The 21,455-nt window shown below is 46.3% G+C and overlaps 2 protein-coding genes across 6 annotated transcripts in view; both read left to right on the top strand.

Moving 5' to 3' along the window:
• CCDC60 (coiled-coil domain containing 60) overlaps positions 1-16,486 on the top strand; it is a 170,430-nt gene extending 153,944 nt beyond the window's left edge. The window contains exons 8-14 of one of the 5 annotated variants that reach the window (XM_027576378.2): positions 3,511-3,595; positions 6,671-6,742; positions 9,487-9,549; positions 10,216-10,338; positions 12,251-12,382; positions 14,050-14,239; positions 16,098-16,486. In XM_027576378.2, the coding sequence (XP_027432179.1) occupies positions 3,511-3,595; positions 6,671-6,742; positions 9,487-9,549; positions 10,216-10,338; positions 12,251-12,382; positions 14,050-14,239; positions 16,098-16,199 (767 nt within the window). In that variant the 3' untranslated portion in view covers positions 16,200-16,486. Of the gene's footprint in view, positions 1-3,510; positions 3,596-6,670; positions 6,743-9,486; positions 9,586-10,215; positions 10,339-12,250; positions 12,383-14,049; positions 14,240-16,097 lie in introns of all 5 variants that reach the window. The other 4 variants (XM_027576380.2, XM_027576379.2, XM_027576381.2 and 1 more) reach the window with 4 other exon arrangements.
• A 4,008-nt stretch (positions 16,487-20,494) lies between these two features.
• On the top strand, positions 20,495-20,919 carry LOC118356270 (60S ribosomal protein L39). Its single transcript, XM_035723960.1, has one exon. The coding sequence runs from the start codon at positions 20,538-20,540 to the stop codon at positions 20,691-20,693; it is 156 nt and encodes a 51-aa protein (XP_035579853.1). The 5' UTR covers positions 20,495-20,537; the 3' UTR covers positions 20,694-20,919.
• The last annotated feature ends 536 nt before the right edge of the window (positions 20,920-21,455 follow it).

Genomic DNA, 21,455 nt, shown 5'->3' on the forward strand with positions numbered 1-21,455 from the left:
AATTCACTGTATCAGGTAGGAAGTCCTTTGGGCTGGATACAAAAATCTGCAAAGTGGTGGCTTAAAATAGATAAAAGTTGATTTTTCTTACAGATTAAAGAAGGCCAGTTCATGGCTGGTATGGCTCCCAAAAGTCATCAGGAACCCTGCTTCCTTCTGTCTTTCTTCGCCACCATGCTCAGCATCATTTTATGATCAAAATGGAATGTCAGCCATCCCAGCCACAGGCTAGGCTGGAAGCAGAAGGAAGTAGGTGACGGAGAAAAGTGCTCACTCCCCACTGAGTGGAAGCAGTCTTTTCAGAAGCCCCATAAAACATTTCTACTAAACTCTCATTGTCTAGAATTTTGTCCCAGGGGCACATCTAGCTGCAAAGATGTTGGACAACTGGTCTAGTAAATGCTTACCCTCACACACACACAAAAGAACACACACACACAGAGATGCGCACACATACACACACACACTCGTGCACATATTTCTATTACTAAGGAAGACAGGGGAGAGGAATGTGAGCTCACTGCTGGTGTGGAACAATGGCGTCTTATTCACCCTCAGCCCTGCATGCAGTGGGTGCACAACAATGACTGGGAGAAGCATTTCCACCAGAGACCCACGTTCCAGAGAGAAAGTCTTCCTACATCCACCTCTTTATCCTTTCCCTCTAGTTATACCTTAACCTCCCTCCCATTTGTCATAGCCTTGACAAAAGTAGATTAATTTCCCAGACTTTCGCTGCCTTCTAAAACCTCCTCAAATTTATTCTGAATGCATGAATCCTATTCTGAAAGACACACCATTTGACCAAGGTCTAATTTCCAGGCTGGCTGCATAATGAAGTCTTTGTGGAGGCAAATCACTGGTAACAGCAGGTTATGGCCTCTCTGTGGACCGATCCCCTCCCCAAATCAATGGCAAGGAGATTCACAAGAAACCAAAGCCCAGGCAGTTCTTCCTGCCAGTCTTGAAGCTCCCAGTCTTGGAACTGTTAGAGGAGAAACTCATTTAAATAGCAACTCAGAAAGATGGATCCTATGGCGGCTAATGTTCCCTCTACAACCCAACCCCATACAACAAAAAGACCTTCTCTGTTTTCCCCCAAAGAGGAAGAAATGAGTTTGGTCACTCAAGAGTGAAAATTGTGGACATGCTGTGGATGGGAGATGGAGGAGGGAAGTCAGAATTTTTTCCTTCGGTGTATGATCTGGCATTTGAAAACACAGAATGCCATTGTCTGTAAACAATGGATAATGTCATCCCCATAGCTCTGGGAACTGAGGACCAAGCAGGTTCCTTTGAGTGTGGGCCTCCATTACAGGGCCCTATTCCTCACGGAAACCCTATTTTATGACATCTGCACCCCTGGCAAACAAGTGTCTGCTCCCAAGTAGCCTTGAGGAGTAGATGTAGACCTCCGGAGTTCCCAGGCTTTGTCTGAGTTCATAGGTATCCAACCTCAGCGACAGAATGGATGGAGCTTGATATTGCTGGACACCATATTATTATGGTGTTATTGGCAAACAGGAAAAAAAATCTTTGGTGCATTAAGTGAGTGTGGAGCCTTCCTCATGATTCTCTAGGAGAGCTGCCCAATGTGCCAGGTCACCAGGGTCATTTGCTGGTATCCACCCATCCCCTGGCTGGTTTGCATATGGGTGGGGGAAGGAGTGGGGGAGCAGTCAGATGTTGCTCCTTGGTTCCCAGGAGATGGGAAGAAAGTGGGGAAACCAGCTACAGCCCCTTTACTAACAGGCTTCTAGACACTCTGCAAGGATTCTGGGATGTACCACAGTAGGGGAGGCGGGCATGATGAGACAACAATGAAGATCGGATTCAGGTCAACTGGAATCATGCCCACAAATTACTAGGAAGATACATTACTTGGGAATGGGGGAGGAAGGTGGCGTGGAAAATGGCTGAATGTTGGTGTTCATCACAGCCTAGATGGTTCCAAGATCATTCAGGGGGAGCGCGCTTGCCCTAGCACCCAGTGACTGCATTCATAAACAAGGCTGGATACAAATGGCAGTGGGAAGCCCTGGGCTTCACTCCTGCAGGTATGGCTTTTAAGACCTGCACTTGCGTGGATGACAGGCCCCTACTAAAGGGTACAAAGTATCCCCACCGGCACTGTCCTCCTTCCCTGATACCCCAAATCTAGCTCAAGTTCTCCCAAATCCTTCCCTCTTTTTGTTTTCTCCTTAGCCATTCACTTACGTATTCAGCAAATGTTGACTGGGACTGCTCTATGACAAGCACAGTGCCAGGTACTTGCAAATCTGTATGCACATAAAACATGTAGGACTTCCACTGTCCCACTTTCCTTGAAGCATACAGCTTACTCTAAGTATATTTTATTTTCGAACTTTCGAGTCAGTGTATTAGCTTCCTGGGGCTGCCTTAATGAAGTTCCAGGAACCAGGAGGCTGAAAACAACAGGGATTTATTGTCTCACACAGTTTTTGAGGTTGGAATCCAAAATCAAGGTTTCGCAGGGCTGTGCTTCCTCTGGACCCTGGAGCGGGTAATCCTTCCTTGCCTCTTCTAGCTTCTGGGAGTAACCAGAAACCCTCGGCACTTGGCTCTAGACGCATCGTCAGTCCATCTGCCTCTGTCATCACAGGTCATCCTCTCCCTGTCTGCCCCCTCGTGTTATAAGGACACCAGTCGTATTGGATTAAGGCCCCCCTCCACAGCCGTATGACCTCCTCTTAACTTAAATAACCACATCTGCAACAACTCCATTTCCAAACAAGAATGTGAATAATTCACGTTCTGAAATAGTGGGGGATTAGGACATCCACATATCTTCTGGAAAGACACACTCCAACCCATAACAGTCAGGCACAAAGATGTATTTCTGCACTATGTAAAAAGCAACAACATTAAGTATGCAAGGAGAAGTCACCTAGCGCAAGGAGCAGTGGCGAGAGTGCTGGGGGGCAGGGGGCTGGAGCACGCACGCCTGCCCAAAGGCCACCATCTGCATGCAGCAAGAATGAGCCCCATCTCAGAGTCTTTTCCGGGAAAGCAGAAGGTCTGGATTTTTACAGGAAAGCTTCCAGTTTTAAAAGGTTAGCATCTATGTCAAATCAAACAAAATACGTGTGAGCTGGATTCAGCCTGTGGATCACCAGGTTGGAACTTCAGGTCCATGGGATGAGGAAGGGTTTCCCGAACAAGATGATTTTTTCTCAGAATTGGAAACTGGCCTCTCTGGCTACACTAGAGTTTAAGGTCAGGGAGAGAAGCGAGATGAGACAGGAGAGAAAACAAGCAGCCAGATCCTGCAAAGCCTCAGATGCCACATGGAGGAATGTAAGTGTTATCCAAAGGGAACATGACACGTCATTGGTTTTCAGCAGGTCGGTGATGTCTGGTGTACAACCTGCCAAACACCATGGGCTGCCTACACCCTGAGCTATCCCTCTCCAGCTCACCGCACGCAGAAGCAGAGGGGATATCGGTCCTGCCTGCCCTCTGGACAATGACCTCTCATGTTCCCATCAGATTTGCAGAAGCTGCTGGAGATGGTTCGGGAAGATGCCCGAAGGACAGTCATGTTGGAAAATGGGATGCAAAGAAAAGCACCCAGGTACGTTCTCTTGACCCCCGGGGCAGATAAAGGATGTCAGAAAGAGAGTGATGACGTTAGCCATAGCAGTTCCAAATTGTCGAGCATTTTCTCTGTGACGAGCACTGAGCTATGTACTTTGTTCATGTGTATCACCTCCCTGGGCTCTTTCAACAACCCTCTGAGGAAGATACCATTATCTTTATTTTACAAATGAGAAAATGAGGCTCAGAGAGGCTAAGTAATTTGTTCAAGGTCATCCAGCTCATGAATGGTAAAGGCACAATTTGAATGCAGATCCCTCTAATTCCCAAAAGCAGCATCCTCTTAACCACTATGCCGCACTGCTTCCCAGGAATTGTAAGGTGATTTGTCCACTCTTTTACCGAATAGTTATGAATATGTATGGACTAGGTGCTAATGATCGCAGGAAGCATTAGAAAAGGAAAGCTCAGACCTAAAAGGCTGAATAATAGGGGAATCTCATCTAGTCTGGGATGGGGATAGGGATCAGAGAAGTTTCCTCCAAGGAAGAGACTGTAAGAGATTGTGAGATGAGGTGAGAAAAAGAGCTCCCCAGCCGACACTAGGGGCGGGTGAACATTTCAGGTAGCGCCTGTGCAAATACGCTCAGAGGGGACCATGGCACTTTCAAGGAACCGAAATGCAGCCAGAATGGGATGGAGAGAGGCATACGTCTGTCCGGGGACCTTGGAGGCCACCTCAAGGATTCTGGTTTCCTTCCTAAGAACGACAAAGAACCTCAGAAGTGTCAAGCCGGCAACCAAGGTGATCGGCTCATGGCGTCAGACTTGAACCTGAAAGTGTCCTCCTCTCTCCTCTGGGCGGGAAGCCTTTTCCACAGGACTTCTGACCTCGAACAGCCTCAGAGACCACACAGGCTCCACAGAGCTGGCGTTTCCTTCCCAAGTACAGATTCCTCCGAGTAAGCAAATTACTTCATGAAAATAAATGATGCACTGGAAGAGATTCTTCATTGCTCTCAGCCTACTGGGATGCCGGCTCTGACTTATTGGTTATTGTTATTACCATAATTACAGTTCACCGAGCCCTTGCACATGCATCACACCCGCCGCTGCTTGCTAATGACCAATTTGTTTTGCTGTTGCCTCGACTTGCATCAGGGGCTCGGAGGGTGGCACGTGGAGGCATCCCGAGACAGTGTTGGCCCTCCAGCCCCTGGGTGCTCTTCCTGGTTTACCAGCATCGGAGACCAACGCTAAGGATGAAGCATCAGCTCCATGAGTCTCCCTCCTTTGTGAGAACCCACAGCATGAGCACCAGCACCAGCACCAGCGTTGGAGTCAGACTGACACGCATCCGAAAGCTAGAACAGGCCGACTTAGCCTTTCTCTAAACCTCAGTTTTCTCATCTATAAAATGAGATTGTGCGGCCTCAAAGTACTGGCCTTGGAACCAAGTAGGTGAGAGTGGATGGACCTCCACCCTCCTCATTCGGCTGCTGTGTGATGTTGAGCAAGTTGCCTCACCTCTCTGAGCCTGATTCCAATTCTGTAAAATGAGGCTTATTAGCAATAATAATATCTCTGTAAAGCATTATTATTGTTGTGGGAACAATACCTATATTTCAATGAGTCATTTTAAGAATTTAGGTGAAATAATGCATTTAACATATCGGTATGGACCTAACTTATTACAAGCACCCGATACATGGTGGTGGTGGTACTTGTATTTCACACATAGCATTGCACCCAATCTTCACAGCACGTTGCTGACGCAGGTTTATTAACAACTGCCCGTTGCCAACACCCCACCACATGGATGGAGAAGGGCAATGAGTGACTTGCAGAAGGTCAAGAAAAACTCCACGAGAACACAAAACTCATCGCGTGGCCTCTGCATTCACTTCAGTGATACAATAACCATGGTGACAGAGCAAGAACCCGTGGAAATTTCCCATCCTCCTCAATCCCTCTGGGAGAAAAACCTCCCTAATCTCTCCCCGAGGCAGCAGATATTGGAGGCTTCTCCGCAGAGCGGCCGACAGACAGTGAGGAAAAGTGGCACATTTTCTTTTGCCCTCCTCACTTTAGAATCTGGATTCCTTCTTCAATTTAGGCCTCACATCTGTTCCCCTCGGGGCTAACTTAGAAACCTGGGGTTTTTCAGAACCCCTAAAAATCAACTGGAGCAGCCCCAGCCTCAAGGCCAGACTGCCCTCTGGTCGTCTTAGTCTCTTTGGGCTGCTGTAACAAAAATACCCCGGACAGGGTGGTTTATAGACAACAGATACTTATTTCTCACTGTTCTGGAGGCTGAGAAGTCCAAAATCGAGGTTCCAGCAGATTCGGTGTCTGGAGAGGGCCGTCCCCATAGATGATTGTCTTCTCGCTATAACATTACATGGGGGAAGGGAGCTCCCTAGAGTTTCTTTTATAAAGGCACTAATCCCAATGATGAGGGTTCTGACCTCATGAGCTAATCACCTCCCAAAGGCCGCCACCTTCTAATACCCTCACCTTGGGGATTAGGATTTCAACATATAAATTGTGGGGGGTTGGGGGGGCGCAAACATTCAGACCATAACATCACCTAGGAAGATGACCTTTTCTTAAAATCTTCTACCAGTATTTTCTAAATGTCTCTGAGGATCAGAATTAGCTGGGACGCTTGTTAGAAATACAAATTTTAGTCTTCATCCCAGACCCACTGAATCAGAACCTCCAGAGGAAACTGTATTTTTTAACAGGCACTTCAAGTGGGCACCATTTCACAGGGTGCTGAAAAATTCTAAGGTCTCAAAATGGGCTCTCTGCACACCTGTATCCGAAGTGTGTGTGTGTGTGTGTGTGTGTGTGTGTGTGTGTGTGTGTGTGTGTGTGGTTTTAAATGTAGCTTCTGGGGCCTCACTCCAGGCCTGATGTATGCAAATCCCTGGGAGTATGGCCCAGGAATCCGATTTAGTAGCAATCTCTCTCCAGGTGATTCCTGTGCCCAGTAAAGTCTAAAGATCCCTGCTCTAGAAAGAGAATTCTCCACCCTCCCACAGATACTTCCTGCCTCAGGGGCACCGTATGTTCTGTGCTTTATTAAGACACTCATCTTGCTTTCCAGTATCTTGTCAATGCTCAGACAAAACAAGAGTGATTCTGCCTATAAAGACATGCAGACCACCCGCAAATCAAGGTAGGATGCACCCCGCAGTTACAGGGAGATGCAGAGATGCCCCTCAGCAGCCCGTGGGAAGTGGGGCAGGGAGGAGGGACTTCTTCCTTCTTCACTAGAAATAAGCCCCTTAATTTCTAGGGCTGGGGGGTGAGTATCTAGGTGTCTCTCCCCCCACTCAAACGGTATAAAGTTAAAATATTCCAGTCATGGAGAGACATGAAGCAGGGAGGGTATGTAGTCCCCTACACGACTGCCCTTTCCCTCTTTACTTGGGTGGCCTTTAATGAGTGAAAGGAGGTCCACCCACATTTCATTTACTCATCTTGACTATGCTCATTAGTACCCCCCTGTGCCAGGAACTGTGCTAGGTTTGGAGGGATTCAACAGCAAATAGGACATATGTAGTCTGCCCTCACAGATAACTATCTGGACTGGGTGGGGTCATAGCTTTTTTTTTGTGCTATGGGCCCTTTCAGAAAAATGCTTTTAAATACATACTGTAAATCACAAAGGTTTGCAACGAAATCTATAGTACTATAGATTATGATATTACAACCAAATTTGGGATATAGTCATCTATGGGCTTCTTTCACAATAAGTTATATAACAAGACTTAGCAGGAGATCTAATTACTGTAATTTTAGATTAGTATTGAGTGTAAATGATCTTTCAAAGTATCGGCCACAATTGCAACATGTTGTGCAAATACATGCAATTTCCATTTCTGTTGAAGGTTAGTTGAAATAAAGACATAAACTTTTTTCATCTGCATTCATGGATGCCTTGAATCCTCCCCGTTAGAGGCACCTAGAGGTGCCTGGGTGGTCTAGAAGCACCTGGGTGGCTCAGTCGTTAAGCATCTGCCTTCGGCTCAGGTCATGATCCCAGGGTCCTGGGATTGAGCCCCGCATCGGGCTCCCTGCTCAGCGGGAAGCCTGCTTCTCCCTCTCCCACTCCCCCTGCTTGTATTCCCTCTCTCGCTGTGTCTCTCTCTGTCAAATAAATAAATAAAATCTTAAAAAAAAAAAAAAAAGAATCACTGGTCTAATGGGAGAGCCATGCATTTATTAAGTAATCCCACAGAGTGAGCCATATAATCATGACTATGGAAAGTATACTGAAGGAAAAGTAAGGAGGACTGGGTGAAAGGTGAGCACTAGAGGCCTAAGACTGAGTTTGACATTTAAGCTGAGACCTGAAGAAAAGAAGACTTAGCTAGCCTATGGCGGGGATAGGTGGGGATAGGTGGGGATAGTGTTCCAAACAAGGAACAGCCTGTGCAAAGGGCCTGAGACAGGAGGAAGCTTTGAGGCAGAAATCAGTATGGCTGAAACTCAGGGAGAGCCAAGGAACAGGGAGACAGAAGCGGGCAAAGGGTCCTTTGTTGTTTATTTCTGTTTGTTCTTTTATCACAGCTAATACCACTACTTCCCTCATCCCCCACCTCCTCCCTGAGTCACACTGTCAATGCTAGAAAAGAAGAGAGCCATCTACAGGAGGGAGGTCAAAGCCAACACACTCTCCCAAAGAATTCATCTGCATGGGTTGGGGCAGCTGGTTGGAATCCAAACACAAGGACCTCTGGGTACTATTCCTGGGGCCCTACATGCCAGTGAGATGGGATAAGGGCTCCAGCCATCACCTGCCAGAGCTAAGATGTCTACATCCAGTCCCTTGAGCCTCTGGGAAAAGCAGCAAAGGGTCAGGACCTTCTCTATGGAGAGGGCTCTGGGAAGGAGCCAGCCTACTGAAGGAAGTTCCAGGTGCTACAGGGCCAGTAGGGAAGGGTCAGCTGCACATCACAAGGATAAGAAAAACAGGCTCATCCTCTAGAATCAGACAGAGAAGACAGTCAAGTAAGTTTTCCAAGCATTTGGTAAAAAGGGAGACAGAGTAAGAGAGAAGGTGTGAGACACTGGGGCTGAAGGACCTGGGAGAAGGCACATGGGAGGGATGAGCATGAGCAAAGGGGCTTCACCCCCTTCTAGGAACTCCGACCACCCAAGTCACAGGAGGGAGTGGCCACTCAAGAAATTCAATCAAGCCCGTACCTAGAAAGGGTTCAATGTCATGAAGAGTTGACTGATCACAGATGAGGAGACTGACGATCCAGAGCTGAGGTGCTTGCCCAAAGACTGGGAGGTGGTAGTGCCCAGGTTGGGCTCTGGAGTCAGCTCTGTCTGCCTCCAAAGTAAAGCGAAGTGAGTGGTCAGCTCAGGTTCCAGTTCAGAGAAGAGAATCCTTGAATGAAGAAGCGGTCTGGGGTTGGGAACATCAACATCATGACTAGAAGGACTTGACCATCCCTTCACTGCACTCAGCCCGGGAGGTTACATGTTAATCGGTATAAAGAGGAGAATGGAAGGGCCCCAAGTGAACTTGTCCTCCAGAGGGAAAGATCAATTTTGTACAAATGAAACCGGGATCCAGAAGATACATCATTCTGACAATACACAGAGACAGAAGGTCAAAGTCAGACTAGAAGAGTCAAAGGAGGCAGAACTTGCTGTAGACCATGAAACAGTGTTGGATTTGAGCAGGTGGAGAAGAAACAAGAAGGACCCTCCAGGCAGGGGATATGGGTAGAAGCAAGGACCAAGAGGTGGGAAAAATATACACTCAGCCCTATGACTGGTCCCTTGATTAGCACCACCTCCCTTCCCTGAATCCTGGAGGCTAGCAGGTGTCATAGGAGCCCCGAAGACACCCTTTTTGCGAAAAGCAGGCTCCAGGCAACCTGAAACCATCCCTTTGTGTTTTAGTGACCGATCCAGCAGTTCAAGTGGAGAAAGCCACATCCAAGTCATCCAGAAGAAGTCTAAAAGGTACGCCAGATGGGCAACAGAACATGCTGGGCAAAGGTACTGTGGCAACCACACTGTCTCCCCAGGGGTATGGAAATAACTCAGTGCATACTAGACTCCCTGAAGTCATACACACTGCTTAAAGACAAGGGATGCCCAGGGCAAGGGGCTCACAGCCAAGATGCCAATGCAGACAATGGCAATAAATTCTTCCCCTGTGCCAGACGCTGGGTGAAGCATTCTATATTATCTTGCTATTCCCCAAAACCAATCCTATGAGGCGGGAGCATTATCCCATTCTACAGAGGAGCAAACTGAGACCTGGCCAGGTGAGATGTCTTGCCTGAGGCCACACAGCTAAGAAATGGTGGTGCTGGAGTCCGAACCCGAGTCTCCCAGCTCCAAATTCCATTTTCATCTCACGGTCCTTAACATTTGCCGGGCTCAAGTGACTGGATGTCTCTCTGTGGGCTTATTTAATAAAGCCTGAACCACCAACCTGATGTTGTTGGGAAGATCTGGCCTTCCTACATCCAGGGAAATGCAAAGAGCAGATCCAGGTGAGGGTAGAGAATCAGGGTGCACAGAGAATCTCCATAGCAGAGCACCCTGGGGCCCAGAGAGTCCAGCCTCATGGGTCTGATCCTGGGACTCCATCCCCTAAGCCCTTTGTATCTGTGTCGACAGCCGCACCAACCGTGACATCATCCACTGCAAGACTGGTGTTTGCAGCTCCATGAGGGCCAAGTTTTACAGCGTGGCCCAGGAGGCCGGCTTCTGTCTTCAAGACAAGATGGAAATCCTCATGAAGTAAGGGCACACAAACATCCATTCATCCAAAGGACATTCATCTAGTACCCAGTATGTGCCCACTGATGTCAGATGCTGGGGCTTAGCAGGGAATAAGGACATATTTCCTGCCCTTAGAGAGCTTATAGTCTCTTGGAAATTATGGGCAGAAACAAATAACTGAGTCGATAAATATATGGGCACAAATTATAGTCATTGCTATACAGGAAGAGAACAGGGTGCTATTAGAGAAAGCAACCATGAGGACCTAATTTAGGTTGGGTAATCCAGGAGGACTTCTCTAAGGAGGTGACTTTAGGCTGAGCCCTGACAGATGAGGAGGAGCTGGTGATGTAGTAAGAAGGTGGAAAGACATTTCAGGCAGCAAGAAAAGGACATACAAAGCCCCCAAGGCATTATGGGACATGGAACATTTAAAGAGAAGGGAGAAGGAGCGGGTGAGACCTGCATTGTGCACATCGGTGAGTGCCATACTTGAGACCTGGAACTTGATTTTAAGAGTACTGGTGGGCTATTGGAAGATTTCCTTTCCTACTCTGACAACCCAATAACTGTCTCCCTTCCCAGCCTACCCCTTGACTGCGGTGACCATTCACCCCGATGAAATTCATCCATTCCAATACTGTGTTATATTGTGACTCTTGTCTCTCACCCTTTGAGCATGGACAGGTTAGCTGTTCCAACTGCTCTTTGGGAGATGACTTGCCCCCATCTTCTGGGAGCCCCCAGGCTGATGAAGGAGACAGACAAACAAACAGGCAGTTACCAACACAGGCTGATGAGGGCCAACATGGGCGTGAGCCTGGGGCTAAGGGAACACATGAAAAAGATGTCTTGCCTAGCCTGAGACAGCAATCAGGTCTTCCTAGAGGAAACAACATTTTCAGTTTAATAAAAATCGATGAGATTTCCAGGGCACTTATTACATACCAGCCAGGGGTGTAAGAGTTTTGTATTTATCATTTAGCCCCCACAAAAATCCTAGGAAGTAGGTGCTATTATTAGACCCATCTTATAGATGAGAAAAGTGGGCTCAGAGATGTCTCTTGTCAAAGGTAGTAAAGGTGGAATTCAAACCCAGAGAGTCACATAGGAAGAGGGAAGGAGGGGTGGGAGTTCCAGCAGAAAGCAACAGCAAAGTCTTGGAGGCCAGAAGGGGCACAGGGCACCAGGAACTGCCAGTAGTCAGGTGTGGCTGGGGCTTCAGTTGCTTTCATGGTAATCAGAGAGACAGATAGAGACCAGATCATAAAAGGTCTTGCCAGCCCAGCTGTGGAGGTTGAACTTTACCTCAGAACTTTGTTCATGAGCCAAAGTATAAAATGCCAAGCTGGAAAATGCTGTAGAGGCTGAATAATCCAGAGCCTTGGAGGGCAAGTTACTCAGGAGACTTTATTCCAAGTAAAATGGAAAGCCACTGAAAGTTGTACACAGGTGAATGACATGTTATGTTTATAATGTAAAGGCTCCTTAGAGAGCTTAGAACATATGCCCAAAACGATAAGGGGAGTGGGAAAGAGAGGAATCAACTTGAGTCAAACACCTACTGTGCATCTGGCGCTAAACTCGGCACTTTACACACATTGTATCATTTAATCCTCACCTCCAAGAGCCAGAACCATTACTACTCTCCATTTTACAGTTAGAAAGCTGTGTCAGTACAAACAAAAGTAGTAGGGAGAGAATGAAGGCTGATAAAGTGACAGGATTTAGCAAGAAAGGTGCATTTCAGAACCTTGGAGAGAGTCGTGTCATCTTGTGGCATGAGCCCCGTTGTAAAGTGAAGAGCATCTGAGAGGGCTGAGGATTTCATGAAGAAAATGGTGTTTAAGTCAGATCTCACAGGACAACTAGGGTGGATAAAGAAGGGGGTATGATCTTCTTCATCTTTTTCATACAACCTGTGATGCAGGCGCCAAGAAGAGAGAGGTCTCCAGAAGTTCCATTCTTTTGTCATTGTCTCGAATTTTAAGAAGGATATAGCAAAAATGAGGCATCAAGTCTCCATGGTAAAAGGAGATGCAGAAGAAATTGCAGACCACTGGTAAAGATCCTGAGAGCCAGAGAAGATGGCCCTTGATGTGGGGGGAGGAGGAAGGGGCTGTTATTACAAAATTACATTTGATCCCATTATCCTTTAAGACTGTTCTTGGCCACCAGCAGGCCCCACCACCACCACCCAACAGGCAGTCAGGCAAGAATCCGTCAGTTCCTGAACCACAGATAAGCCAACAACTGTATGCTCCATATTTATCTTCTGTTTGATTCAGACTTGCAAATAAGGACTAATTTGCCAGCCCCTTGCAAGAGGCAGATGAGGCAAACCACCTAAAAATTTCTACGAATTGCGAGGTCTATGAAGCAATCCCTATATTCCCCAAATAATTTGACCCCTTAAGGATATAAAATGAGGCAGGCATATCCTAGGAACACTGTGACCCAGCATGGGGGTGATAAAAGAATTACAACAAAAAGCAACACAGATTGATTACTGGGTGGCAGACATGACCCTAGGAAATTTTCCTAAATTATCAATTTTATTCCCCACAAAAATCCTGAAAGTTACATATGAATCCCCACTTTGTAAACAAGGAAACCTCAAGATTTGAACCCCTGTCTGACCCCAGTCTCTATGCTCATCTGCAATATAGAATTGGAGTCTGCCACGAACCCTATCATGGCAGGGTGAGTAAATCAAGGTCTAAGAGTAAGATGAGAATGTCTAAAAATGTACCCAGAATCCCTTCCATGATTTTGATAATGTGGAATGGGAGTTTACAAGGAGACATGAATAAATATATACCACAAAATATAAAATACAAAGCAGTGCACATAGCCCAAAGTTAGATGATCAATTTCTTCTTCAAATTCCTCTACGATTGATTCATCTCTATTGGGGGGGGGTCCTTTTTTTCTTTTTTTTTCTTTTATTATGTTATGTTAGTCACCATACATCATTAGTTTTTGATGTGGTGATCCATGATCCATTGTTTTCGTATAACACCCAGTGCTCCATGCAGTACACATCCTTTTTTCTTTTTTAAAGAGGTACCATCCCCTGCCTTAAACCCTGGTCATACTTGAACCACCTCCAGGTTGGAATCTACCTTATTCTTACCATCTCAAGAATGGATTACCAAACTCCCCTCAGACTCTGTTGCAGCATTCAGAAAGGTTCTCAAAACCCACTGAAACACACAAAGCTGTGGCCCAAGCTTACTCACTAACAGGGACATAGAAAATACACACACAGTTTCCCCTTCCTCAACCTCCTCCTCCATCTTGGGCGTGAGAGCCCCTTGCATCCTGGCAGGGATTCCACAGGTATGTCCGCGTCCCCCCTGGCCTGATTAACTCTCAAAATAGAAGCTTCAGAATCTCAGTTCCCCTTCCTTTCTTGTAGCTTTTCACACTGTCCGCATGATTAGAAAAACCATAAATGCTTTAAAGCATGCCCTTAATTCGTTTTTTTAATGAGATGCAAATCATGCTCCAGCTTTTACTACCCCTGAAAAAACAAAAGACTTGCCCGATCTGTGGGCCCTTTACATTCAGGAATGGAGGAAGTTCTCCCAGATAAGGACAATGCTGCCCTGGAGACATCACACGAGTGGTAGAAAGAGAGAGTGGGGAGGGGGGACCTGAGATACCCAGACCCACCCCCCAGCAGCTTCCTAACTGGCCCTCTCTTCTTGGGATTGGGAATTGAAGGTACTTTGATCTGCTGTCCAAACTCCCTGAGGATCTGAAGAATTTCCGCCCCGCCAAAAAGATCCTGGCGAAACTGCAGAAGTTTGGGGAAAACCTGGACCTCAGGATCCGGCCCCATGTCCTCCTGAAGGTGCTACAGGACCTGAGGATCTGGGAGCTGTGCTCTCCGGACATTGCTGTGGCTATCGAGGTGACTACTGTGTTCTGTCCGCTCCTCACTAGGCCTCTGGTGCCCTTATATAGTCATCTCTCAAAGTCCAGGCACTGGTTAAGTACTGCAGACCCAATTAAAAAGACACAAGGTCTCTGCCTTCACGGAGCTCATTATCAAACAGGTGAGGGATTACATGACCTTGGTGGTTCAACTCCAGGGGACATTATATTCTAGGTAAACGGTGCCCCCTGGGGAAACCTGGAGGCTTTGGAAAGACATAAATAAATGGACAAGTGAATAAAATAACTAGCAATCATAATAAAGAGCACTCTAAATGTGGCCCGTGGACCAGCAAGCATAGACCTCACTTGGGTGCTTGTTAGAAATGCAGAATCTCAGGCTTCAAACCATAGCTACCAACTCAGAATCTACATTTAAATGAGGTCCCAGGTGATCTGTATGCACAATAAAGTTTAAGGAGCACTGATTTAAGGTAAATGTCGAGGGGACCTATCTTAACTAGGGCGACTGGGGAAGGTGACTTTTAAGCTGAAACAGAACTTGACTTGTGGGAGGGACTCATTGGCAGTCAATGGGTTGAGAAGGAAGCAAGCGAGGAGGGGCTAGATTGCAAGGGGATTGGAGAGGTCAGTCTGTGCAGACTTGAAAGTCAGGTTAAGGATTTAGGTCTTTATCTTGAGCCTGTGGGGAAGCCACTGAATGGTTTTCAATGGTAGTTTATCATCACCACCCACTCTAGTTGTTCCTAGGGCATCAAATGGTATCAGCAGATGGGGGAGAGTCACTTTCTTAATTTCATCAGATGGCCTACGTACATTTTTTTTTTAAAGTCGGCTCCATGTCCAGCATGAGGCCTAACGCAGGGCTTGAACGCACGAGCATGAGATCCAGATCCAAGCTGAGATTCAAAAGTCGGACGCTTAACCGACTGAGCCACCCAGGTGCCCCAGACGGTATATGTACATTTTAATAGGGCTTTCAATGTCTCAAGATAAAGATGGGACTCAAATGGCAGAATTCTCAGCCCTCTGGGTGTTTTCATGCCAGGCTCGTGCTCCCACAGGCTGAACTGGGTGTATATATGTAGCGCAAGGTAAGGAGTGGGGGAAGGAGGATGACCCTGTGGACAAATTCATAGGTCCAGACGGCACTCCCCACATCCCGTGAGGCTCCTTCAGGAAAGACTGGTAGACTACTCCAAAACTCACTCAAGGGCAACTCTCCACTCCCCACTTGCCAATTATGGGGTCCGCCTTCCACCTGCAATTTACGGGGTTGTAGAAGAGGCAATCTCCAAGTGGGCAAGAGGAAGGCTACTATGGAGGCTCTGAGGTGAGTTCACCACCCCAGCCAGCAAAACTGAGCATGCTCCTCTCCCAATGAGAACATCACAGAATGTCTGACAACCAGCATGTGGGGGTCTCTTAGTCTAGAACTTGTACGAAACCACATTTTGTGTCTGAAAAGCCTTTTTTGGAAGTGAGCTCATAGTGATCATCAATTCTCAAAGAGATCTACAAATGAAAAAATGCTTAAGGACAAGTGACATTTAAAAAAAGATATTAAGGATTAGGGCAGAAAGAAAAATGCTGACAGCTGGGTTTTTCTGCTCCCCCCAAATTTCTCTGGGTCAATTGTAACAAAAAAGGCTTAAAATTAGTCTGCTGAACCAGGAAGCTGGAAAGGGGTTCTTTTCTTGAGAGAACAAAATCCCCATCATCGTGCTCCAAGGCATTATGAATGCCTGAATGTTTAGAGGCATCCTGTGGCCACCAGCCTCAATCACACATCTTCCAAGATCTTGGAGGTGGGGCAGCAAAGGGAGTCTAGCTTTCAGACCAAATCTGAAGTTGCTACTGTATTTGCCCTGCAGTTTGTACGTGAACACATCATCCATATGTCTCAAGAGGATTATATCACCTGGCTGCAGAACCGGATCAATGTCCCCATCCGATCCCAAAGTCTCCGGGCATAGCCTGGCCCTGGTTCAACCAGCTGTCCCAGTGGAGAAGGGCTAAACTACTGTATTCCTGCTTCCTACCTGTGTTCCTGCTTGCTGCCTATCCACTAGGATATAGGAGGGTCTGACTTCTGGCAACATTCTAGAGGAAGATACTCCCCGGTGGAAACTCCCCTTAACCTCACACCCCAGCCTCAAACTCCCAGTCTCTGCTCCTCATTGGTCCAGCCTGACTCTACCCACTCCCTCTCCAGATGCCTTCACCTTACTCCTCTTCCTCAAATTCTGGTTAATAAAATGGAGCTGAGTGTTTGATGTCTGGCTGGGAAAGAGTTGGAACTGCAGAATTTGGGTATGGTATTCAGATCCTAATAGTAACCGCGGTACTATTTATTAAGCTTTTGTTATGCAATAGGCCCAGTGCTGGGTGAAGTTATATTGCCTGCTAATATTTAATCTCACAATAACTTGGTTAATTAAGTAGGGAATGATGATACTGTCCCCATTTCACACCAATGGAGCTATAGCATATTTCTAAACATTATGTATAGGCCATGGATGGATAGCTGGGTAGGTGGGTAGATGAATGGATGGGTGGAAGGACAGATGGATGGATGGATGGATGGATGATGGATGACGCATTCCCAAATAAGGCAAATGGTATGCAAGAGAATTTCAGCCTTAACAGTCCTCATATACTTTCTGGTGCTCTTGGTTGCACAAGGAAGCTTAACTTCCTATCATCTGAAAATGTGTACAGACTCATTGCCATTTTACCTCTTTTCTCATTTTAGTCTTATGCTTACCTACATGCTCACCAAGTTATAAAACAGGTAGTCATTTTAACTCTCACTGATGGCCCAGCTGAATTAAACAACTGGACTTGATTTGCTCCTATTCCCAGATTATCAGAGCACTCATATAGGCTGGCCCTCCACATCTCTTCATGATAATCCAGAAGGGAGGGAGGAGAGCTGAACTGGCACTCCTTTTTAGTTTAAGCAACAGCTCACTCCTCCATTCACCTACTCAAGTCATTTATACATTCATTCCATGAATGTTCACTGAGAGCTCACTATGCATCAACCAAGTTCTAGGTTCTGAAGATACAGCCATGACTAAAGCAGACATGGTCCCTGCTCTCTTGGAGGTTACATGGAGACAGACAAGTCAACAAAAGGCAATGGGGTGGGAAGAGGGATTGCACATCACACATCTCTTCACACTGATGTCCTTTGTTTAGCATGATACCTGGACAAGCCATTGAGGTGCAAAGGTGAGATGCTGCCTATAAGAAGTCTGCAGAGTTAAGAGACCCCACACCTCTCCGTATTAAATAGGAATTTGGGTAAGGGGGAGGTGAGAATAAAGGAGGAGGGCCAAGGGAGGGAAAAAAAGAGGAAGAAGGAAAGGGGCCTGAGAAGGAAACTTGGGGGAAAACCAACCAGGGGAAAGTTCCCAAGGTGGGGCTGGCTAGGGGATCTCCAAGAACTACAAGCCAAACCAACCCCCTCCACTACATCACCTTGGATCTTTAGTAATTTCTGTCATATACTCAAGTGTCCTCTGGGGGTGATGTTTTGAGGAAACATAAGAAGAAGCTATGTTCTACATCTGGGTCAGCCTGGGGGCCAAGAAAGGGCTTGAGGGACTCAGAACGGAACACAATTAAGAATTTAGTAGGAGCAGGAACTCCAAGACAGACCACTATTCCATAAGTTCTCTAGATTTATAGAAATCTGTTTTAAGATTTATTTATTTATTTGACAGAAAGATTGAGAGCACAAGCAGGGGGAGTAGCAGGCAGAGGGAGAGGGAGAGGGAGAAACAGGCTAACCACTGACAGCAGAGAACCCAAAGATGTGGGGCTTGATCCCAGGACCCTGGAATCATATCCTGAATCAAAGGCAGACGCTCAATCAACTGAGTCACCCAGGCGCCCCTACAGAAATCTTGAATGCACATTTGGCTTACCACTAGATAGGGGATGGGACTCTGCTAAATTGATACATATCTCATACATCTCTCAAATGTCAGGTGACATTTAATTACACTAGAGAATCAGTGCAATGGTGCCAAATTAAAGCAGGTACAAGAACATCCCAGGGGACATAGGGCTGAGGGTGGCAGGAGGGGGTGGGTCTCAACTCATACTTGAGATGTCAGGAAAGGCTTGCTAGAGAGGGTGATGATTGCTGTAAGATGAGTAGGAACCAGGGAGAGAAAGGTAAGCCAGACAAGGAGGGAGGGAAGAATGTTCCAGGTATGGAGAAGAGTGTGTGCAATGGCCTAGAGGCAAAAAGAAACTTGATGTCATTCAAGGAACTAAAATAACAAGGTCTGGCTAAACTATAAGACCAGGTTGTTAGCAGGACAGGGAGATGGAGGCGGGAGGTAGAGACAAATTTGGAGATGCTTTCTAGGCCATGTTATGAGGTTAAGACCAACTTACTGGCAATATGGAGCCATGGAAGGATTCTGAGCAGGAGCTTAATCAGACTTGTGTTCCAGAAAAAAAGAAAAGACTACCATGTAAGCGCAAGGCGGGAGGCAGGGAGCTAAGATAAGACTGTCGCGGTGATTGTGGGGAGAGCAATGGCAGTGGGGACCGAAAGTCTCTTGAAAAGAATCAACAGAACTTGGTGTGGTGGGTTACAAGTGGGCAGAAGGCAGAGAATGTCAGGAACCATTGTCTGATTTTCCAGCTTGGATCTCTGGGTGGAGGATGGTCCTTTAATGTACCAGGAGGAAAGGAAGAAAAGAAAGTTCTGAACGTTGTTTGGAGCATATTGAGTGGGACAGTCATGTGGAAGAATCTGAAACTCAGGAGGGAGGACCAAGGTAGAAACAGGACATGAACATCGCATAGGCCATGATGGTTAAGGCAGGAAGTGGGAGGAGAGGCTGGGAGAGCGGCCTTGAGGACAGAATGACAAAAGCATCAAGCAGCCCACTCACAATCCAGCCCTGACTGAGGGACTGCTTTGTTCCAGACACACGGGAAAGCTTGACGTGGGTTTTCTCATTTCATCTTCATGGATCCTGCAAGGCCAGGCTCACCTGCTTTACAGACGGTGAAATCGAGGCTCGAAAAAGTGTCCTGCATTCATATCCAGCTGACTCTGAACTCCCTCCCTCCCTCCACGGCTGCCCCTCTCTGACCCCAATCCTCATTTTGTATGTAGGAGACCAGGAGGTCATGAAAGTTATCTTGCTTTTGGAATCACATCCAAGGAACAGCTCTAATGGCAGGGCCCCCTAGCATTGTATTTACTTACATTTGCACGGTTTGCAAATAGGATAATACTCCTGTAATAGCTTATTTGATGCTCACAGCATCCTTCTGGGTGGACATTGTTCTAATTCACATTTTACAAGTAAGGACCATAAGGATATCAAAACTTAAGGTCATTTGCCAACAGTCACACAGCCGGTCAGTGGCAGAGCCAAGTCCAGAACGGGTCCATCTCGGGCAGGGAGATACTAAAATCACAAGACACTGGGCCCTCCCTCCGGCCCCTTTCTAAGCCTAGTTCTCAGAGCTGTAGCTCCATCTAGTGGTCTATATTAGCACTGCGCTCCCATCATGCCCATCAGCAAAGTAGAACCTTCTACTTTGGAAGAAGAAGTCAAGTTTTAATAGCAGCAATAAGACCTACTCTGCTTAGACAAGGAGTATTTACTCAAGACATTCTACTGCTAAGATATACTGGGGACTCGGAGGAAGGACTACATCACCTCCCAGCTCCCAGGCTCAAAGAAGAGCCACAGGGAGAAATAGTTGTGCTGTGAGCATCTTTCTCAGAATCTAATTAAGCACCTACTGTGTGCCAAGCCTGTGCCAGATGACCAGGATCCACAGTCCTGCTGCTCTGACCAAGCCACCTGCGTGGCTATCATGAGAGTTTTTAAAACCACACGTACCCTACAGAAGCTTTCTCTGTAAAGGAGCAGAGAGTAAATATCTGTTGCATATTCTTTTTATATATGTAGCCCTTTAAAAATGTAAAAGCCATTCTTATACCGGAGGCCATATAAAACAAATTATGCCCAGATTTGGGCCATAGGCTTCAATTTAATGACCCTTGCTAGAGTGTCAATTGAAGGAAGAAAGGAAATTTTCTTCCCCAAAACCTGAGACAAGGAGGGCTGGTGAAAATAATATGGTAAATAGGTAGACAGAGGTTTTTTGTTTTGTTTTGTTTTGTTTTGCACCATTCATAATAGTGAGGGACTATTACATTTCCTTTAGGAAATGGGGAAAGGGAATGTATGCACATGTTAAAAATTGTAACACTGCAGCTCTCTCTTTTTCGCCGCCATCCTGCTCTGCGTGGCTGGCTGCTTCTCGCCATGTCTTCTCACAAGACTTTCAGAATCAAGCGATTCCTGGCCAAGAAACAAAAGCAGAATCGTCCCATTCCCCAGTGGATTCGGATGAAAACTGGTAATAAGATCAGGTACAACTCCAAAAGGAGGCACTGGAGAAGAACCAAGCTGGGTCTGTAAGGCGTCACACGTCAGGAGATGACACACCTAATTGGCACACATATTTAATTAAGCTGCGTGAAGATCATGTGTTCTGTCATTCTGTAAACATCCTTCCTACCTGGCCATAGACTTGTCTTATCATGGAAATGATTTTTCTCTCTTTACTATGCCCCTGCACCAGTAGGTTGGTTCAGTAATAAATGTGAGACCTCTCGGCTCTAAAAAAAAAAAAAAAAAAAAAAAATTGTAACACTGCAAAAGGACATCTGCTAAATAATATTTCTCTCCCCTCCAAACCTCAGACCCAACTCCCACCTAGAGGGGCAATCTCATTGTTCCTAGCAGCCTGTGTATCTTCCAGAGTTACTCTGTGCATATACAAACCAAAAACAAATAAGCAAATTAAAATGGAGAATTTATTGTGTACTTACTCTATGCCAGGTATTGTTCTAAGCGCCTTGCATGTTAATCTTATTTTATCCTGAGAGCAGCTCTATGGGCCAGCATGACTCTGATATTAATAGTAGAGGAAACCAGGGTGCAGAAAAGCTGAGGAACTTGCCCAAACTTACAGAATTTGGGTGGATATCGTTTTTTTCTTTTTAACAGAAATAGTGAGGCTGGTATACAAACTTGTGCATTCATTTATGTTGGTGGTGATTTCACTTCGTATATTCCTACTTTATATGAAGGAAGAAAGTGCCTGGAGTTTCATACCATGGAAACCAACAGCTGCACTGTCATCACCCCCTGTCCTGACAATTCTTTTCATGGGTCCCA

The sequence above is a fragment of the Zalophus californianus genome, chromosome 14, assembly GCF_009762305.2.
Source record: "Zalophus californianus isolate mZalCal1 chromosome 14, mZalCal1.pri.v2, whole genome shotgun sequence".
Taxonomy (NCBI): Eukaryota; Metazoa; Chordata; class Mammalia; order Carnivora; family Otariidae; genus Zalophus; species Zalophus californianus.

Excerpts from the sequence above, each read along its gene's own strand:
- LOC118356270 (XM_035723960.1), top strand. The coding sequence starts at position 20,538 with ATGTCTTCTCACAAGACTTTCAGAATCAAGCGATTCCTGGCCAAGAAA.